This window comes from Mauremys mutica, chromosome 10 (assembly GCF_020497125.1).
Source record: "Mauremys mutica isolate MM-2020 ecotype Southern chromosome 10, ASM2049712v1, whole genome shotgun sequence".
Lineage (NCBI taxonomy): Eukaryota > Metazoa > Chordata > Testudines > Geoemydidae > Mauremys > Mauremys mutica.
The window spans coordinates 18356777-18373653 of record NC_059081.1 but is presented as its reverse complement, the minus strand read 5'-3'; the positions used below and the strand labels follow the sequence as shown (position 1 = coordinate 18373653).

Below are 16877 nucleotides of genomic sequence, written 5' to 3'. Positions count from 1 at the left end.
TGGATTTGAAGTCTGGCATAAATGAATAAGAATGTAATTGTGGTTACACAAATAAATTGATTTTAAAGTAAGTTATGAACATTTGTAAATGAAAGGTGGAGCACATGCAGGAGAACTCCATTAAGCTTGATGGATGCGGTGCCTCTGTATGCGCACCTGGTTAATTGCACAGCTGTTTGGTTAGAGCAAAGCTGCTAAAGCAGAAGGAGACTGTAGGATTGACAGACTTAATGGCTTTAAAGTAATGGGTAGTGGAGCTTTTAAAGTGGCTCCAGACTAAGGAGCTTTACAGCATTTTTGTAACTAACCATTTGTTCACAGCAAGGAACCTGCAAACTCTTTTAGCAAAGACTGCAGAGTTTGTAAACTGTGCTAGGTAAATAGCTAAAAAGCAACATTAGAGCTAAAACCCCAACCAATTAAATGTTAAATTGGTTGTATTTCACACATTCTATAAATATATTTCAAATATATTCTATAAATATTTTCCCTTTTACCTGTATTTAGACATTATTGTTAATACAAAACATGAAATATAGAGGATGTACAATGTGGTAAGTAAACATCACTTGGAGTTTCCTAACTCTTAAATATTTAAGTTTACTACCTTAGTGGTACATCAATGCTAGGTATTTTTCATTCAAATTATATAGTGTGTTGTTTATATATGCACTAACTGAGAATCAACTGGTATCATAGGTTACAAAGATAATTTACTATACATATAGAAATTCATGTGTGTACATATACATTTAATTTCAATAAAGAATAATTGGAATTATTGTACATTTGCCAAGGCTTTGTCTACACTGTTGTCAAAACTTTGTTGAAAAAACCACACCCCTGACTGACAATTTCACTGACAAAAGCACTGGTGTGGACAGCGCTATGTTGGCGGGAGAGTGTCTCCCACCAATATAGCTACTGCCGCTTGTTAGGGGTGGTTTAATTATGCCAGCAGAAGAGCTCTCTCCTGCTGGTGTGGAGCAGCTACACAGGAGACCTTACAACGGCACAGCTGCAGCGGTACACTGTGCTGCTGTAAGGTCCGTAGTGTAGAAATAGCCTAAGTTGCTTCTGGTTCCTTTTTTATAACAAAAACCCATAAAGTGAAATCAGTGGTGCCAGTGATCAGTCCTGGAATGAAAAATCTGACTAAGAAGCAGTTATGTAAGTCAGCTGATCTTAACTAATATTATGATCTTCCCCTCTGTGCAGAATTTGGTCAGAATTTGAATTTCTAATTGGTAGTGAAGGAAAATTGCTCTTACCATATTAAAAACGTTCATCTTCAGTTAATGTGGCTCTATTCAGATTTGCCAGACTGTTGCTGGTATTGGTATCATGGTGTTAACGACGGTGCCAATTTTAAAAAGGAAAGGGGGTTAATCAAAGTACAATTGTTTCAGACTCTAGGGAAAATAATTGCAGAGTAAAACTTTGTTTTTGAACTATCATTTATTTTGAAAAGAAGAGGGAGCTAGTAGCTGTTTGTATAACATTTTAACATAACATCCTCCATTTAAAATTGCATAATTAATTTAGCAACATGGTTTTTAAATGTAAAAGTCAGTCTGTATTTCAGCTTTGCACATGGTCTTTTTCACCTAAAAGGCATATTGCTGCTGCCTGCAGACTTTCTGAGCAATTTTAAACAGCATCAGCAATGCTTTCCTCTTACGTGCTTTTTGTAACACTTCTCCATGGCATTCACCACATTTGAGGCCCCTGTTTAGTAATTGGGTAGAGTGGATTTTCACCCAAATGAATTTAAAGAAGGTGTTCTGTTAGTCTGTACACTTGGAATACATTTATCGTATAGTACAGGGGTGATCAAACTTACTGGCCCTCCGAGCCACATATGACAATCTTCATAAATTCCAGAGCTGGGGCACATCTGCTGGGGCTTGAGGCTTCAGTCCCAAAAGAGGCATCTGATGGGGGGCAGGGCTGAATCCCCAAAACCCCCCTCCCCACTGGGCAGAAGCCCCTACTCCACCATCCTGCTGCAAAGCAGAGATCCTGAGCCCCGCCCCCATGGCCGTCTGGTAGGTGGAGAATGTGGAGTGGTCTGAGGGGCTCTGTGAGCCACACTTTAATGGTAAAAGAGACGCATGTGGCTCATGAGCCACAGTTTGGCCACCCCTGCTATAACATAATCATATTGATTCAAGAGACTGTAGCAGGTTTAAAAGTACTAAGAGATTTTCTTCTTAGCTAGTGACATTACCTGGGAAATATTTTGAAATATATACCATTCAGAAATTATTGGCCAAGCTTTTTGAAGGCCTTATGCTCAATTTGTATGTAATGTAATAGGTTTTGACCATCATATCCAATCCATTCCAGAATTTCAGAGAATGTTTTAGGCATCAGCGGGCGGAAACCCTATTGATCTGAGGGGAAATTGGAAAACCGAGTGCTAGTCTGCACTAGAAGCACTACAGCGGCACACCTGCTGTAGCATGTCTGGTGAAGATGCTCTCTGCCAATGAGTTTACCTGCAAGACAGTAGCTATATAGATGGGAGAAGCTCTCGCGCTGTCCACATTTTTCCCCTGAAGGGGGGAAAATGGGAGACACATGAAGCAGCTGCCAACTCTTTAGCACAGCCACAGCCTCATGCATCTCTGTAATTGTCTACCGGTCAAAGAACTGATAGCTGGCACAAGTTAACGCCTTCTAGCATAACAATACCCTATTTTATCTCAGTTTTTCCTCCCAATAGAGTTTAACCTGAAGACATCCTGAATGACTTCTCTCCCAGACAGAAGAATAAGGGGGGAGAGGACAAGGGTGTGTGTGCACGCGCACAGGCCCTGGCATGAAGGGGAGAATGTGGCAGCGAGGTGTAGGGAGAGATGGGAATGGGGCATAAAGAACCCTTACTAGAGAAGAGATGGGGGATCCTGGTATTGGGGAAGGGGGCACATATAGAGCTCCTAACATGAGGGGGAAGGTGGGAATCGGGGACGGGGGGAGGGATAGCTCAGTGGTTTGAGCACTGGCTTGCTACACCCAGGGTTGTGAGTTCAGTCCTTGAGGGGGCCATTTAGGGAACTGGGGTAAAAATCTGTCTGGGGATTGGTCCTGCTTTGAGCAGGGGGTTGGACTAGATGATCTCCTGAGGTCCCTTTCAACCCTGATATTCTATGATTCTATGACAGACAGAGCCTCTGGCATGGGGGCGGAGAGAAGAGTCTTTGCCATGGGGGACCCTGGGATCCAGAAGGAGGCTCACCCAGAGGCCCTGGCCTGGATGAAGTGGGATTGGAAGAGAGTGGGAATGGGGCACACGGGGGGATATTGGAGGACCCTGGTATGGGGGGGCACACAGAGCCCCTGGCTTGAAGGGAATGGAGGCGATGGGTGGCAAAGAGGGGAATGGAGTTCAAAAAGATATAGTGATGGGGGGAGGGGGTGATGGGAGACCATGGTAACAGGAAGAGGGTAGAATGGGAGACAGATAGAAACACACATCCACCCCCCACCCTCCCAGGGAAGTTGCAGGGAATCCCTGAAAAAGAAGAGGATGGTGCGCGCACACCTTGTAGAGAGGGAATGAGAGGAAGCCCATGGTGTGTGCATTGAGCTCAGCCTACAGAAGCTAAGAAGTGTCTCGCATTAAGTAGACTAAGGGTATGTCTTCGCTACCCGCTGGATTGGTGGGCAGTGATCGATCCAGCGGGGATTGATTTATTGCGTCTAGTCTAGATGTGATAAATCAACCCCCAAGCGCTCTCCTGGCGACTCCTGTACTTCAGTGCCGCGAGAAGCGCAAGCAGAGTTGATGGGGGAATGGCAGCAGTTGACTCACCGTGGTGAAGACACCACGGTGAGTCGATCTAAGTACGTCAACTTTAGCTACGTTATTCCCCCACCCCACCCCAGTGTAGACCAGGGCTAAGTGGATCAACTAGACAGCTGTGCTTAGACCATTGGCCCACAGGGATGTATGCTTGGGATCAACTGTTCGTAATCTTCCTTTGGGTTACAATTAGGGTTCTTTGTCACCTTGACACGTTAATCCCAACTATACATACAAAATGATGGGATTGAAATTAGTTGTTGCCACTCAAGAAAGATCTTGGAGTCATTGTGGATAGTTCTCTGAAAACATTTGCTCAATGTGCAGCGACAGTCAAAAAAGCTAACAATGTTAGGAACCATTAGGAAGGGGATAAATCAGAAGACAGAAAATATCAGAATGCTACTATATTAAATCCATGATGTGCTTACACCTTGAATACTGGTCGCTCCCTCTTAAAAAAAATAAATAAATAAATAAAATAAAAAATAAAAATGAAAGGTACAGAGAAGGGCAACAAAAATTAAGCCTATGGAATAGCTTTCATATGAGGGGAGGTTAAGACTGGGACTTTCCAGCTTGGGAAAGAGACGGCTAAGGGGGTAGATATGCTAGAGGTCTGTAATGTCACAAATGATGTTGAGAAAATGAATAAGGACGTGTTATTTACTCCTTCACATAACACAAGAACAAGGGGTCACCCAATGAGGTTAATAGGTAGCAGGTTTAAAACAAAAGGAAAGTACTGTTTCACACAATGCACAGTCAACCTGTGGGACTCAATACCAGGGGATGTTTTGAAGGCCAGAACTATAATGGGGTTCCAAAATGAACTAGATAAGTTCCTGGGGGAAGATCCATCAATGGCTGTTAGCCAAGATGGTTGGGGATGCAACTCCATGCTCTGCGTGTCCCTAGCTTCTGACTACCAGAAGCTGGGAGTGGACGAGAGGGGAGGGATCACTCAATGATTGCCTGTTCTGTTCATTCTGTTTGAAGAACTTGGCCTTGGCCTCTGTCAGAAGACAGGATCGTGGGCTAGATGGACCATTGGTCTGACCCAGTATGGTGGCTGTTATGTATCATTATTAATTAATTAACTAAGATGTTAAAACTGACCCATTGCCGCCTTTAGCAAGTTGTAATTCTTTTGATGCTAGCCTTAAGTTTGGAGAATTATAATGCTGGAACTTGCAAATGTTACTTTGCAGTCATTAGGTTTTTCATAGAATTTGTCGCTTTTATGTAAAACCACAGTGGACCAACCTGAATGTGAAGTAAGTTGCATGTGGAGTTACACAGTACAATCTTTCTCTGCAACAGTATCTCCTAATTCCAGGCTAATCAAAAGGACAGACTTCACTATTTAAATAGGAGTGCCCTCATTAAATTAACAATACAAGGGAATGATGATTTTTTTTTTAAATATGGGTGCATATGAAGATTAACTTTTAATTCCTATGTGTTGGTTTAATTGGAAGAGGAAAGATCTGAGAGCCAGGATTTGTGGGTTCTATTCCCAGCTCTTCTATTGAGCTCAGTGACTTTCACCTGTCAGTTTCTACATCTGAATAATGGGGCATCTGCTTACAGTTCTTACTTAACAAGAGTTTGTCAGGCTTACCTTAAATAATGTTTGTAAAGTGCTTGAAAGCCAGATCTTCACTACAAAGTTTTGCTGGCATAGCTGTGTTGTTTAGTAGTGTGAAAAAACCACATCCCTAACCCACATAGCTATGCCAGCAGCCCCCTCCCACACATGTAGGTGCAGCTTATACAGGCAAAAGCAGTTCTTTTGTAGGTATAGCCTATGTCATTCATGGAGATGGTTTAACTATACTAGAAAAAGAACTTGTTTTATTGGTGTACACTATCTTCACAAGGGGTTTTTGCCAATAGAGTTGTATAGCCTCTGTATTGTAGACTAGCCTTAAGATCCTTGAATGAAGTTGAGATTAATACAAAATAACATTAGTTGTAATAGTTGCACTATTTATACTTTCATAGGACAGAAACATGAAAAAAACACCCTTCCCAATCCGTCACCTTCTATCAGCTAGCTAGCAATGGTACACACAGTGAAAATTTGTATTAGCTTAAGAAAGGTAAATTGTATACAATATCCATATAACTAGATGGGTGAAATTATTATTGTAAAATCTACTATATGAGATAATTATTCAGATAAGTTAATTGTTGTGTTCACAGGTCTCAAGTATCTCTTTCATTATTGTTCATCACCTCAGAGCTTTGATTGCTGATAACACTTATGCTTTAGGTCATATTGTTGAGAAATGTTCAAAATGTACAAAGCTATATCCTATATATTTTATTGATCTTCAGTGAAAGGAACTTAGGTTGCAGTCTGTGTTGTATAGCTAATGAATCACAAGCATGTTACCTCTTTCAGTAATAAGTCATGCAGTTTAAACAAGTTCAGTCAGTTTTGTTTTTCCTTACCAGCTAATGGACTTTCCTTCAGTTTGTTATTCTGTTGGTTAGAGTTAATCTTCAGACTATTGCATCAGCTGATTTGTGTGGCAGATACACCAGTGTATATCTGCTAATGATGGCAAAATATTAAGATCTTTGCTCTAAATAGGAACTCCCTCTTTCCTCCCTCCCTCCCTCCTATTAGAGGCTGTGTGTGCCCCTCTTCTGTCATACCAGGATCCCCCAATCTCTTCCGTAACCAGGAGTCCTGTGTGTCCCATTCTTTCCTGTCCCCTCTTCCACTTCTCCTTCTAGATTTGTTGCTTTTAAAAGTATTCTGGCGTGATAAATTCAAATGGAGGTAATAATTTTACATTATGTAGTTATCCTCCATTTTAAATTTTAGTTTGACAGTTAAGTCAAATTTGAAAATCACACTTGTATGAAAAAATTATGCCTACTGTTGTTACAAGTAATCCCGAATATTGCAAAAAATGAAAGAAACAAACAAAATATTTATTGGTCCTTTCACTATATTAACTTTGTGCATTTGACAGTATATATTGACTTTGTGCATTATTCACTTTGTGGGTGGTCCATTTCACTGTTCTCCTAATGGTCAGGTGAACTGCCTGTTTCATACATTGACATGAGACCCTTGTACTTTTGTTCTGAGGGTAGATCCCAGGTTCTGCAAGAGTGTTACCAGTAACACAGCAGTACAGCTGCTGCTATATCTGATTTTGGGTCCAGAGTGGCTCCTTTTCTCTGGGCCCCTCAACAAGTCTGAGGTGAAGCAGTAGAAGTGGGGGAATTGAGACTAGTCTCTCTTTCATTTCTCTGGCTTCTGTATATGGCAGGGAGCACTGGGAGTCTGATGTTAAGGCTGTGGGATCCCTTTCACTGGCTTGAGGAGCACCACGAGCATGGGAGCCAACTCTGCAGGCCACAGAACAGAAAGCACCTGGTGGCAACATGGACAGATAAACCATTGAGGGGAAGAGAGACAGAGAGAGAGAACGGATGCCCTCCTCCAAAATAAGACCAAAAGAGACAAGGGTCAACCTGCCTTTTCCCCCTTTTCCTTCCTAGAGCTAGGAGTGCAGCAGAACCAGGAAGTGCAAAATCCTGGAGGGAGTCCTCTGTTCAACTCACTATATGCCTCCATAGAAGTAGGGCCCGTAGAAAGTGTGGGACCTGGAGAGCAGTTGTATCTCCTGTCTCAGGAACCAGGAAGCCAGGAGAAAGTCTCCACTTCTAGAGAGCTGAAAGACAGTGGGAATTCCGCATCCCTGGCAAGACTCGCTCTGCAGCAATGATTGGGCTCAGAAGAACAATGACAATCCCCTTCCCAGCTTCATCCATAGGAAGTTGGAAAGTAGCATGTTGGAAGGCTGAATGAAAGTTAACAGGGAAGACGCCTCGGCAGTAGCGTGAGGCTGGATGTGTTTGTAAGTTTCAGACTGGCTCTTGCTCCCCTCCTTGAGACAGTCATATCAACAAAAACATAAAGAACGATCTGTGTAAAACATTATAAAAAAGAATTTAAGAAGTGTCTGGGGAGGCGATTAGAAAATTGAGGGGTTTTTAATTAGGCTGTTTAAAAAAAAAATCTTTGACTGTTTAATTTTGAACTTAATTCTATACAACATTAAAATAGGTAGTGCTTTGATGGAAACTTACTAAGTGTCTGCTTCACATGGAATCTCTCAGAACAAGAAATGACTGATTCATTTAAATCAGAAAAGATCTTAATGGTAATCTTTAATTTACACAGTAGATGGTTCAATGAACAGCCAAGAATTCAGACATTAATCACACCCTCTAATTTGTCATTCATGTTAACTGAAACACAAAGGTTAGCGGTTTGATTTTTCAGCTGTAATCAGTTTGAGTTTAAAAATTCAGATTCTGTGTAATTCCAGTCTTGACTGGAATCCACATTATATGTATTGAAGCCTTCAATTAAAACCATAGATACTTATTTATATAATGTGAATGTTTATGGTAACATAAAAGCTAGGCCTCTGTGTTCATTAAAATAAACTTGCTTGTGTCTGATGTCCATTGAGATGCCCACATATACCTGGCTCTAGTAGCAAGTGTGTTTTGTGCTTTGTAAAGCGATATTTCAAAAAGGGAGGAGTAGAAATACAAGGACCAGGGACTCTTTAGTTCTCTTTAATGACTTCTCCGTATCCACAATCTCTGCTTGTGTTGCTGAAGCAAACTTGTGACTTCATCTCAGTTTCCTCCAGCCTTTTCTGTGGGTAGACCTTCTGAATCCTCATTTGTGTCTTCATCTCTTTCCTTTCAGTTTGACTGTGCTGTAGCATTCTCCTCAAATCACAGCTTGTAAAACTCTAGCATGTCCAGAATGTTACTGACTCCCTTCTCCCATGTAGAAAGAAAAAGTACTCTCTCAGCCTATAAAAACACCATTGGCTTCCCATTCATTTAAGTATCCCATTTAAAATTGCTCTCCTGATCTGTGTAGTCTCCACAGACTTTCTTCAGCATATCTCACCCTCCTCCTCATTCTTTATTTCCTCCCTGCTCCTTCTGTTCATCTAGCATTGACTTCTGTTTTTCTACATACTTTTGCCACCCTGGTGGAAAAGCCTTTTCTCTTTTGCTGCTCCTGTTCTTTATAACAGTCTTTCTGAATCTCTTCATGGATGGTTTATCTCATGTAAAATCTTATTTGAATATGTAATTTTTTTGTGTATTCTTAATTTCTCTTCTCCTCTGCAGCTGGGCTTCAGTTTTAGATAAGTTATAAAAAAAAAAATTATAGGGTGGAATAGTTAAAGCTCAGCATTGGTCTTGCTTTGTCTTGCTTTGCATTTTACATCCATTGCTGCCACAAATAGCTGAAGAACTGGATGGACCAGACAAAACCTTCAGTAGTCTATGTAAAATGACTAAGAAATGGCCAGGAGTACTGGTACCATGCATTGTGGATTTATTTTCTATATGGCTTAATGCTGCTTTTTGGTTGTTGGTAGTATCATTTCTTTTTAAAAACACATGAAAAAGAAAACAAGGCTTTTTGCTGTCTTTTGTCCTATACCATTGACTTTAAAATACTGACAACCAGCAGAGAACATTAAGAACTATTTTGTTTATTGTGTGGAGTAGAGTTTGGCAGGTATAAGGGGAGGGGATGTGTTTTTCAAGGTTGAGTTGTTTTAACTGGTAATTGTCAGGTTCTTTTAGATGGCAGATAACCTATTTTCCGCATTACCCATTGTATATTATTCGGTGTGTAGAGTAGAACTAGTTATCCTTTTGGATATGGTTTATTAAATATTGTTAGTATACTTGTCCATAGTATGACGACACTAGAAAATAAAGATGAAGAATCTGAACTTCAGAAAACTATCTGGAAACTCTGTGTATATTTTCCTAGTTCTGAATCCTCTCTTGGTAGACTTCTTAGAAGCTAACTGGGTAATATAAAATTTAGATACATCTCTTCTGAAGCAAATGGAGCCATCTGTGACGTTGCACTCTATATGATTTTATTAAAATATGCTAATGAGTTTGAATATAATGTAACTGAAATATGCTTCGTGCAAAAGGTCTCTTGTAAGGTATCATTACAAAGCTTATAATCTACTGAGTGTGGTCATCCTATTTGTATAAATGTATCACTCTTGTATCTGAAACGAGAAATATGAAACATAACTCTGAGGGCCTATTGTAATTATGCAAAGTGTGGGCCATTAATTGTGATTTGGAATCTTGATGACTCCCATTAACCAGGACAATTGTCTGTAGATGGCTTTGTTTTACTGGTAAGTCTTCTGGTATATGTGTGTGCTGGCAAGTGGGTAATGAAGTCTTGCATTGACATGTGATCATGTCACTTGAACTGGAATCCATCTTTAACCTGGTGCTTTTCCATTGAAAAGTTGGGGTGGGAACCCAGAGGGACAAAGGATTCCCGCCTTATGCAAAAGATCTATAAATGGGTGGAACAGAACAAAAGGAGGAGCCATCATGAGGAATCCCCTAGCTACAACCTGAGCTGGAACAAGGGCTGTACCAGGGGAAAGGGCTGTGCCCGGAATAGGAAGGAATCCAGTCTGTGAAAAAAACTTATTGAAACATCTCTGAGGATAAGATTTTATCTGTATTCAGTTTTATTACTGTATTAGACTTAGATTTGCCTGTTATATTTTATTTTACTTGGTAATTCACTTTGTTCTGTCTGTCACTACTTGGAACCACTTGAATCCTACTTTCTGTATTTAATAAAAATCACTTTTTACTTATTAATTAATCCAGAGTATGTATTAATATGTGGGGGTCGGGGGGGAGCAGTGGCAAACAGCTGTGCATATCTCTCTATCAGTGTTATAGAGGGCAAACAATTTATGAGTTTACTTTGTATAAGCTTTATACAGGGTAAAACGGATTTATTTGGGGTTTAGACCCCATTGGGAGTTGGGCATCTGAGTGTTAAAGACAGGAACACTTCTGTAAGTTGCTTTCAGTTGAGTCTGCAGTTTTGGGGCATATGGTTCAGATCCTGGGTCTGTGTTGGAGCAGAGTGGTGCGTCTGGCTCAACAAGATAGGGTGCTGGAGTCCTAAGCTAGCAGGGAAAGCAGGGGCAGAAGTAGTCTTGGCACATCAGTTGGCAGTTCCCAAGTGGGTTCCTGTGATCCAACCCGTCACACCATCAACTTATATTGATCCAGAAACTTCTGGTTAGAGTTAAGTTATATTGCTGATGAGAACCAGCACTGAACAGAATAAAAACACACCCTTTGGCCTACACCCTAGGAAAAAAGTGAACTGGCAGTTTGAGATGATTCTTCCAATTAAATGGCAGAGAAATTAATATAGACCAATAGGATCTAAACTACAAGTTTATTTAATCTAGGACAGGCATTGGAAGGAAAGGAAGAGTATATATATTTTTTTCTTGGTGCAGGCATTACAGTAGTAAAAATAGACAAATGCAAACAATTTAAATGAAGGTGTGCATCTTTGGATTTAAATGAGCATTTAACACAGCTCACCTGTACCTGAAAATAGGCCAGTTATAGCACAAGAATATATATTTTTTTTTCTTGGTGCAGGCATTACAGTAGTAAAAATAGACAAATGCAAACAATTTAAATGAAGGTGTGCATCTTTGGATTTAAATGAGCATTTAACACAGCTCACCTGTACCTGAAAATAGGCCAGTTATAGCACAAGAATATATGTTACCTATCATCTATAACAGAGGGAAGCTGATCACAGAAGCAACGAAAGGCAGGCTAAGAAATCTAGGGATGAAGAATGTACTTAGTGGCCTGTCAAACTTGCTTCTTTTCTGTCCCTTTTGAGTACCTTAGCTTTTTGACTCTGAAGGCTAGTATCTGCCTCCCTGTCTGAGTGTAGTTTAATTTTTTTTTTTACCAAAAGTAAATGCACACAACTATAATATTAACATGGATTTGTATCTTAAGTTATAGCTTAAATGAACTTTCTGTTTGATCTCACCAGCAAAACACAAACAAACCTGCAGGTGATTGATTTAGTTCTCACCTTAGTGTTCCTTTAATTTGGGGGAACCACCATTTTAGACCCCACAGCCTGCAAAACATGCACCCTACTTTGAAATCTGTTCCTAAAAGATGTTTGACTCTGGAATCTGTTACTACCTCATTCTGTTGCAAGTACACAGAGCAACCTTTTTATTTTTTGTTTTGAAGAAAGAAAGAGTAAGAAAAAGCAATTCCCAGACAGAAGTAGTAGTAATCAAATCTGAAATGTTGAAGAAATGTATTTAATTATTACCCCTTTTCTCCCCAACCCTCCGCCCCAATGTTAATTTATTGCAACTGGGAAATTTTATTTTAGCAAAGACCTTTTGCTAGCTCAATACTTGTATATAAATAATAATGACTTTACCTAAAATGCTCTAGTCTTATATTGTTCCAGCATTATGTACAAAATGTAGTTTTCTTGGTGGGTGATATCCAAATTAGTACTTAAAAGTGTGATGAAATTATTAAAATGGCTATCTCTATTGACAGCATCAACAAAGAGAGCATTGTGGATGTTGAAGGCATTGTGAGGAAAGTGCATCAGAAAATTGGAGGCTGTACTCAGCAAGATGTTGAGCTGCACGTCCAAAGGGTAACATGTTTTTAAACAAATAGTGCACCTGGGTAATTATTTCTGACACCTTTTTAATACAAATTTATAAAAAATGTCAAATTTATGTTTTCAATAAAAGTTCATAAGATTTGTAGACTCGTCTTACAGTAAACTGCATTAAAACACAAACTTAAATGCTTAATACAGTAAACATGAAGCACTTTTGTGGTTTTTGTTTGTTTTTTTTTTACACACACACTCATGCAATTTTAGGAATTTGTGGTTTCCATCTGCTCTTTTAAAAAAAAAATCCTCATTTGGAATCATATTTTGAAGTTTATAGCTAGAACACTTTGGCTACGATTGGCTTTTAATTCCAGGTCTGATTCTTGTCAATAGCAAATTCTGTCCATAGAGATCTGCCTCTTTCTTTTTAAGCATAAGGCAAGAATTTTTTTAGATGTTTGTTTAAGTACAGAAAAATGCATATGTCTTCACTGTGATGCAGAGGAGCTATGCATCATACATGTCCCCTCTAAAGTTCTGTGACATACATTTAAGAGAGTACATAAATTCCCCATAGTTTGCATATTGAGGCTGGGGAAGTGCAGTTTGATAGAATTAGTATTTAACATTTATATGGCATCTTTCACCAAAAGGACACTTAAGCATTTTACAAACTACACCCTCAGGATGACTGCATTTTAGTAGTTTGTATGGGTAGAGTCCAGCAGCCCGCCAATGTATAGAACATTACACAGGTGCAGTGGGGAGGTATATTTTAGTCAAGAATATTGAGGAAAGCCCCTAGACTTACTAAAAGTTCCATGAAATTTGTTTTAATAATCATGCAAATCAGGCAGGTTGTGGGTTCTTACGAAAGTGTCCATACATGCCTTACCCTACATTTAGAGAGTAAGTTAAGGGGACTGTCTCTTAATCTGTGTTTGTGCAGTGTCTAGTCCAACGGGCTCCTAATCAGGGCCTCTAGCCACTACCATATTGCCAATATAATAAAACTTTATCCACATGGACTTCTATTTATCATCCTCAGAAGGGAAAAGGACTGATGTGATCTTCCAAAAGCCCAGTTATGAATCATTAGGCTGGCATCTTCAGGCTGTCTCTCCTTGATGTGCTTATTCCAAAAAAGATATAAAATTCATTGTTTCCTGTTTTTTTGGAGGAAAGAAATGACACTAAGTGTTCCAGTACAGCCATGAGAATAAAGCCAAATAAACATTTCCCTCTTTTGACTTTTTGAGTAAAATCACACGCTTCCAGTTAACGATTTATGCAAACACTGTTTCATGTTTATGCCAGAAATACCTTTTTGTAAATCACCCTTTTGTTTTGAGCTGAGTTTTATGCTATTTCTGTTACTATCTCACTTTCAGATCTATGTGATCAGTTTGGCTGAGCCCCGACTGCCTTTGCAGCTGGATGATGCCGTTCGAGCTGAGGTGGAAGGAGAGGAGGTGAAAACTTTTGTCCCTAACACACCTGTGAATTTTCATTGTATTTGTAGTTGAGCAAAAACATGAAAGCACTTCTTAATGCAGTGATTTTTGCTTTTTGACTTTTATTTAACTTCCTTTACATCCAGACTGTGTGTGTTCCCTGAAACCTTCTCATCTATGTGATGCTTGCTGTGGTACAGTGGGAGTCAACAGCTACATAATTTGCAGATACTGCTCTGTTGTACCAATTAGTGTTACAGGACCTCATTCTAAAACAAGTTACTTGTGCCATGTTTTAGGTTTTTGGCAGTCCTCGAGGCTAGTTTATGCATTGTATCCATTGTGAAAGGCCACATCTTGAACACTCGTGATCACACTGGGGGAACAAAGAACTGGTCATAGATTGCAAGGCCAGAAGGGAACATTGTGATCATCTAATCTCACCTCCTGTATAACACAGGCTATGGAAGTTCCCCAAAATAATTGCTTTTGAACTAGAGCTTGAACTTGATTAAAAAATTGCCAGAGATAGAGAATCTACCACAATTCTTGTTTGAATTGTTCTACTAAGTCCCTCAAAATAGTATTAGAAGTCCTCCCCTGGATTTGCAAATACTGCAAATGCTTTATAACCAAAGTGTGTTTCACTCTGTGGAATGTATTTCTTTGTGTGTATATGTTTTCATTACATGCCTTTTGTACAACTGTTTAGGAAGGAAGAGCTACTGTAAACCAAGATACACGGCTGGACAACAGAGTAATTGATCTGAGGGTAAGGAACTGGTTATGTTACATGGTTAACTGCAGCAATTTAGAGCTTAAATATCCATGAGAACCCCAGGATTTAAGTTAATTGTTTTGAGCTCATGTTAACTGATCATTATAGATAACATTGGGGAAAAAACTATTGCACTAGTAATAATTGTGCTAAACATATGCACTTGACTTGAAATCCTACCAGGGTTTCAGTGTTTCATGATATAAAGGTACATAGATTTTAAACAGTGTCCATGTCCTCTTAGATGTCTGATTGACATAGAATTCCAAGGATTCAGGTAAGAAAGTACTCTATGAATACAGGAGAGAGATACTGGATGACAAAATAAGGACTCGAAAGCATTTTGGGATGTAAGTCAGAGATGTATGTGGCTCAGTGAGCTCATTTTAATTTGAGTTCTTGGTCAAGATTTGAATTCAAGCTCCCAGACATGAAAGGTTAGATCCATTGTGGAACTAATCCTCAGTTGTATATGTCTGAAAAGCCTGGGCTGCCATAGTGGGAATAGAAGAATCACAAACCTCTGAGAATTATGCTCTATATTCATCAGTGCTCCTTCAGAGCAATTGTCATTCCTGTTTGTAACATCATTTAAATAACCAGGGTCCCATGTAAAAATTCTCAGAAATTTTTAAATTCAAACAGAACTCAAATGCAAAGTTTTACTCTAAAGAGCAGATGGTTTTTGTTTAGAAACAGTCCAAGAAAAAAAATGATCGTAGTTATTTAGATTATAGTCTTTGGGACAAACACCATGAAGGGGGAAAAACAATAACAGAAAATGTGGAAATGGCAGAGGTGTCTAATGACCTCTTTGTTTCAGTTTTCACCAGGAAGGTTGGTGGTGATTGGACGTCTAACATAGTGAATGCCAGTGAAAATGAGGTTGTATCAGAAGAGGCTAAAATAGAGAAAGAACAAGTCAAAAATTATGTAGACAAATTTAGATGTCTTCAAGTCACCAGGGCCTGATGAAGTGCATCCTAGAATACTCAAGGAGCTGACTGAGGAGATATCTGAGCCATCAGCAGTTATCTTTGAAAAATCATGGAAGGCGGGAGAGATTCCAGAAGACTGGAAAAGGGCAAATCTATAAAAAGGGAAATAAGGACAATCCAGGGAATTCCAGACCAGTCAGCTTAACTTTTGTACCCGGAAAGATAATGGAGCAAATAATTAAGCAATCAATTTGCAAACATCTAGACGATAATAGTGATAAGTAGGGCTGTCAAGCGATCAAAAATATTAATCGTGATTAATCGTGTGATTTTTAAAAAACTAATCACAATTAATCGCACTGTTAATAATAGAATACCATTTATTTAAATATTTTTGGATGTTTTCTACATTTTCAAATATATTGATTTCAGTTACAACACAGAATACAAAGTGTACAGTGCTCACTTTATATTTATTTTGATTACAAGTGTTTGCACTGTAAAAAGACAAAAGAAATAGCATTTTTCAATTCACCTAATACAAGTACAGTAATACAATCTCTTTATCATGAAAGTTGAATTTACAAATATAGAATTATGTACAAAAAAACTGCATTCAAAAATAAAACAGTGTAAAATTTTAGAGCTTGCAAGTCCCACAGTCCTACTTCTTGTTCAGCCAATCACTCAGACAGACAAGTTTGTTTACATTTGCAGGAGATAATGCTGCCCATTTCTTGTTTACAGTATCACCTGAAAGAGAACAGGCATTCTCATGGCAGTGTTGTAGCAGGCATCGCAAGATATTTATATGCCAGATGTGCTAAAGATTCATATGTCCCTTCATGCTTCAACCACCATTCCAGAGGACATGCGTCCATGCTGATGACAGGTTCTGCTTGATAACAGTCCAAAACAGTGCGGACTGACGCATGTTCATTTTCATTATCTGAGTCGTATGCCACCAGCAGAAGGCTGATTTTCTCTTTTGGTAGTTCGGGTTCTGTAGTTTCCGCATTAGAGTGTTGCTCTTTTAGACTTCTGAAAGCATGCTCTACACCCATCCCAATCAGATTTTGGAAGACACTTTAGATTCTTAAATCTTGGGTCGAGTGCTTTAGCTATCTTTAGAAATCTCACATTGGTACCTTCTTTGCTTTTTGTCAGATCTGCAGTGAACTGTGTTTGCTGACCGTGTAACTACTTTTATTTTATATTAGCTCAGGTGACCTCATTTTAAACACAATTTAACCAGCCAGTGTGGCTGGAGCCAAATCACACTTAAACAGAGTCTAGAACAGGGATAGGCAACCTTTGGCACGCGGCTTGTAGGGTGACCAGACGTCCCGATAAAATCTTT

The 16877-nt window shown here is 39.3% G+C and overlaps 1 protein-coding gene across 2 annotated transcripts in view; it reads left to right on the top strand.

Annotated features, from left to right (window-relative positions):
• Positions 1-16877, top strand: part of DARS1 (aspartyl-tRNA synthetase 1) — a 69996-nt gene that overhangs the window by 29326 nt on the left and 23793 nt on the right. For both annotated transcript variants that reach the window (XM_045032512.1, XM_045032511.1), the window contains exons 5-7: positions 12278-12380; positions 13739-13819; positions 14514-14573. In XM_045032512.1, the coding sequence (XP_044888447.1) occupies positions 12278-12380; positions 13739-13819; positions 14514-14573 (244 nt within the window). The remainder of the gene's footprint in view (positions 1-12277; positions 12381-13738; positions 13820-14513; positions 14574-16877) is intronic.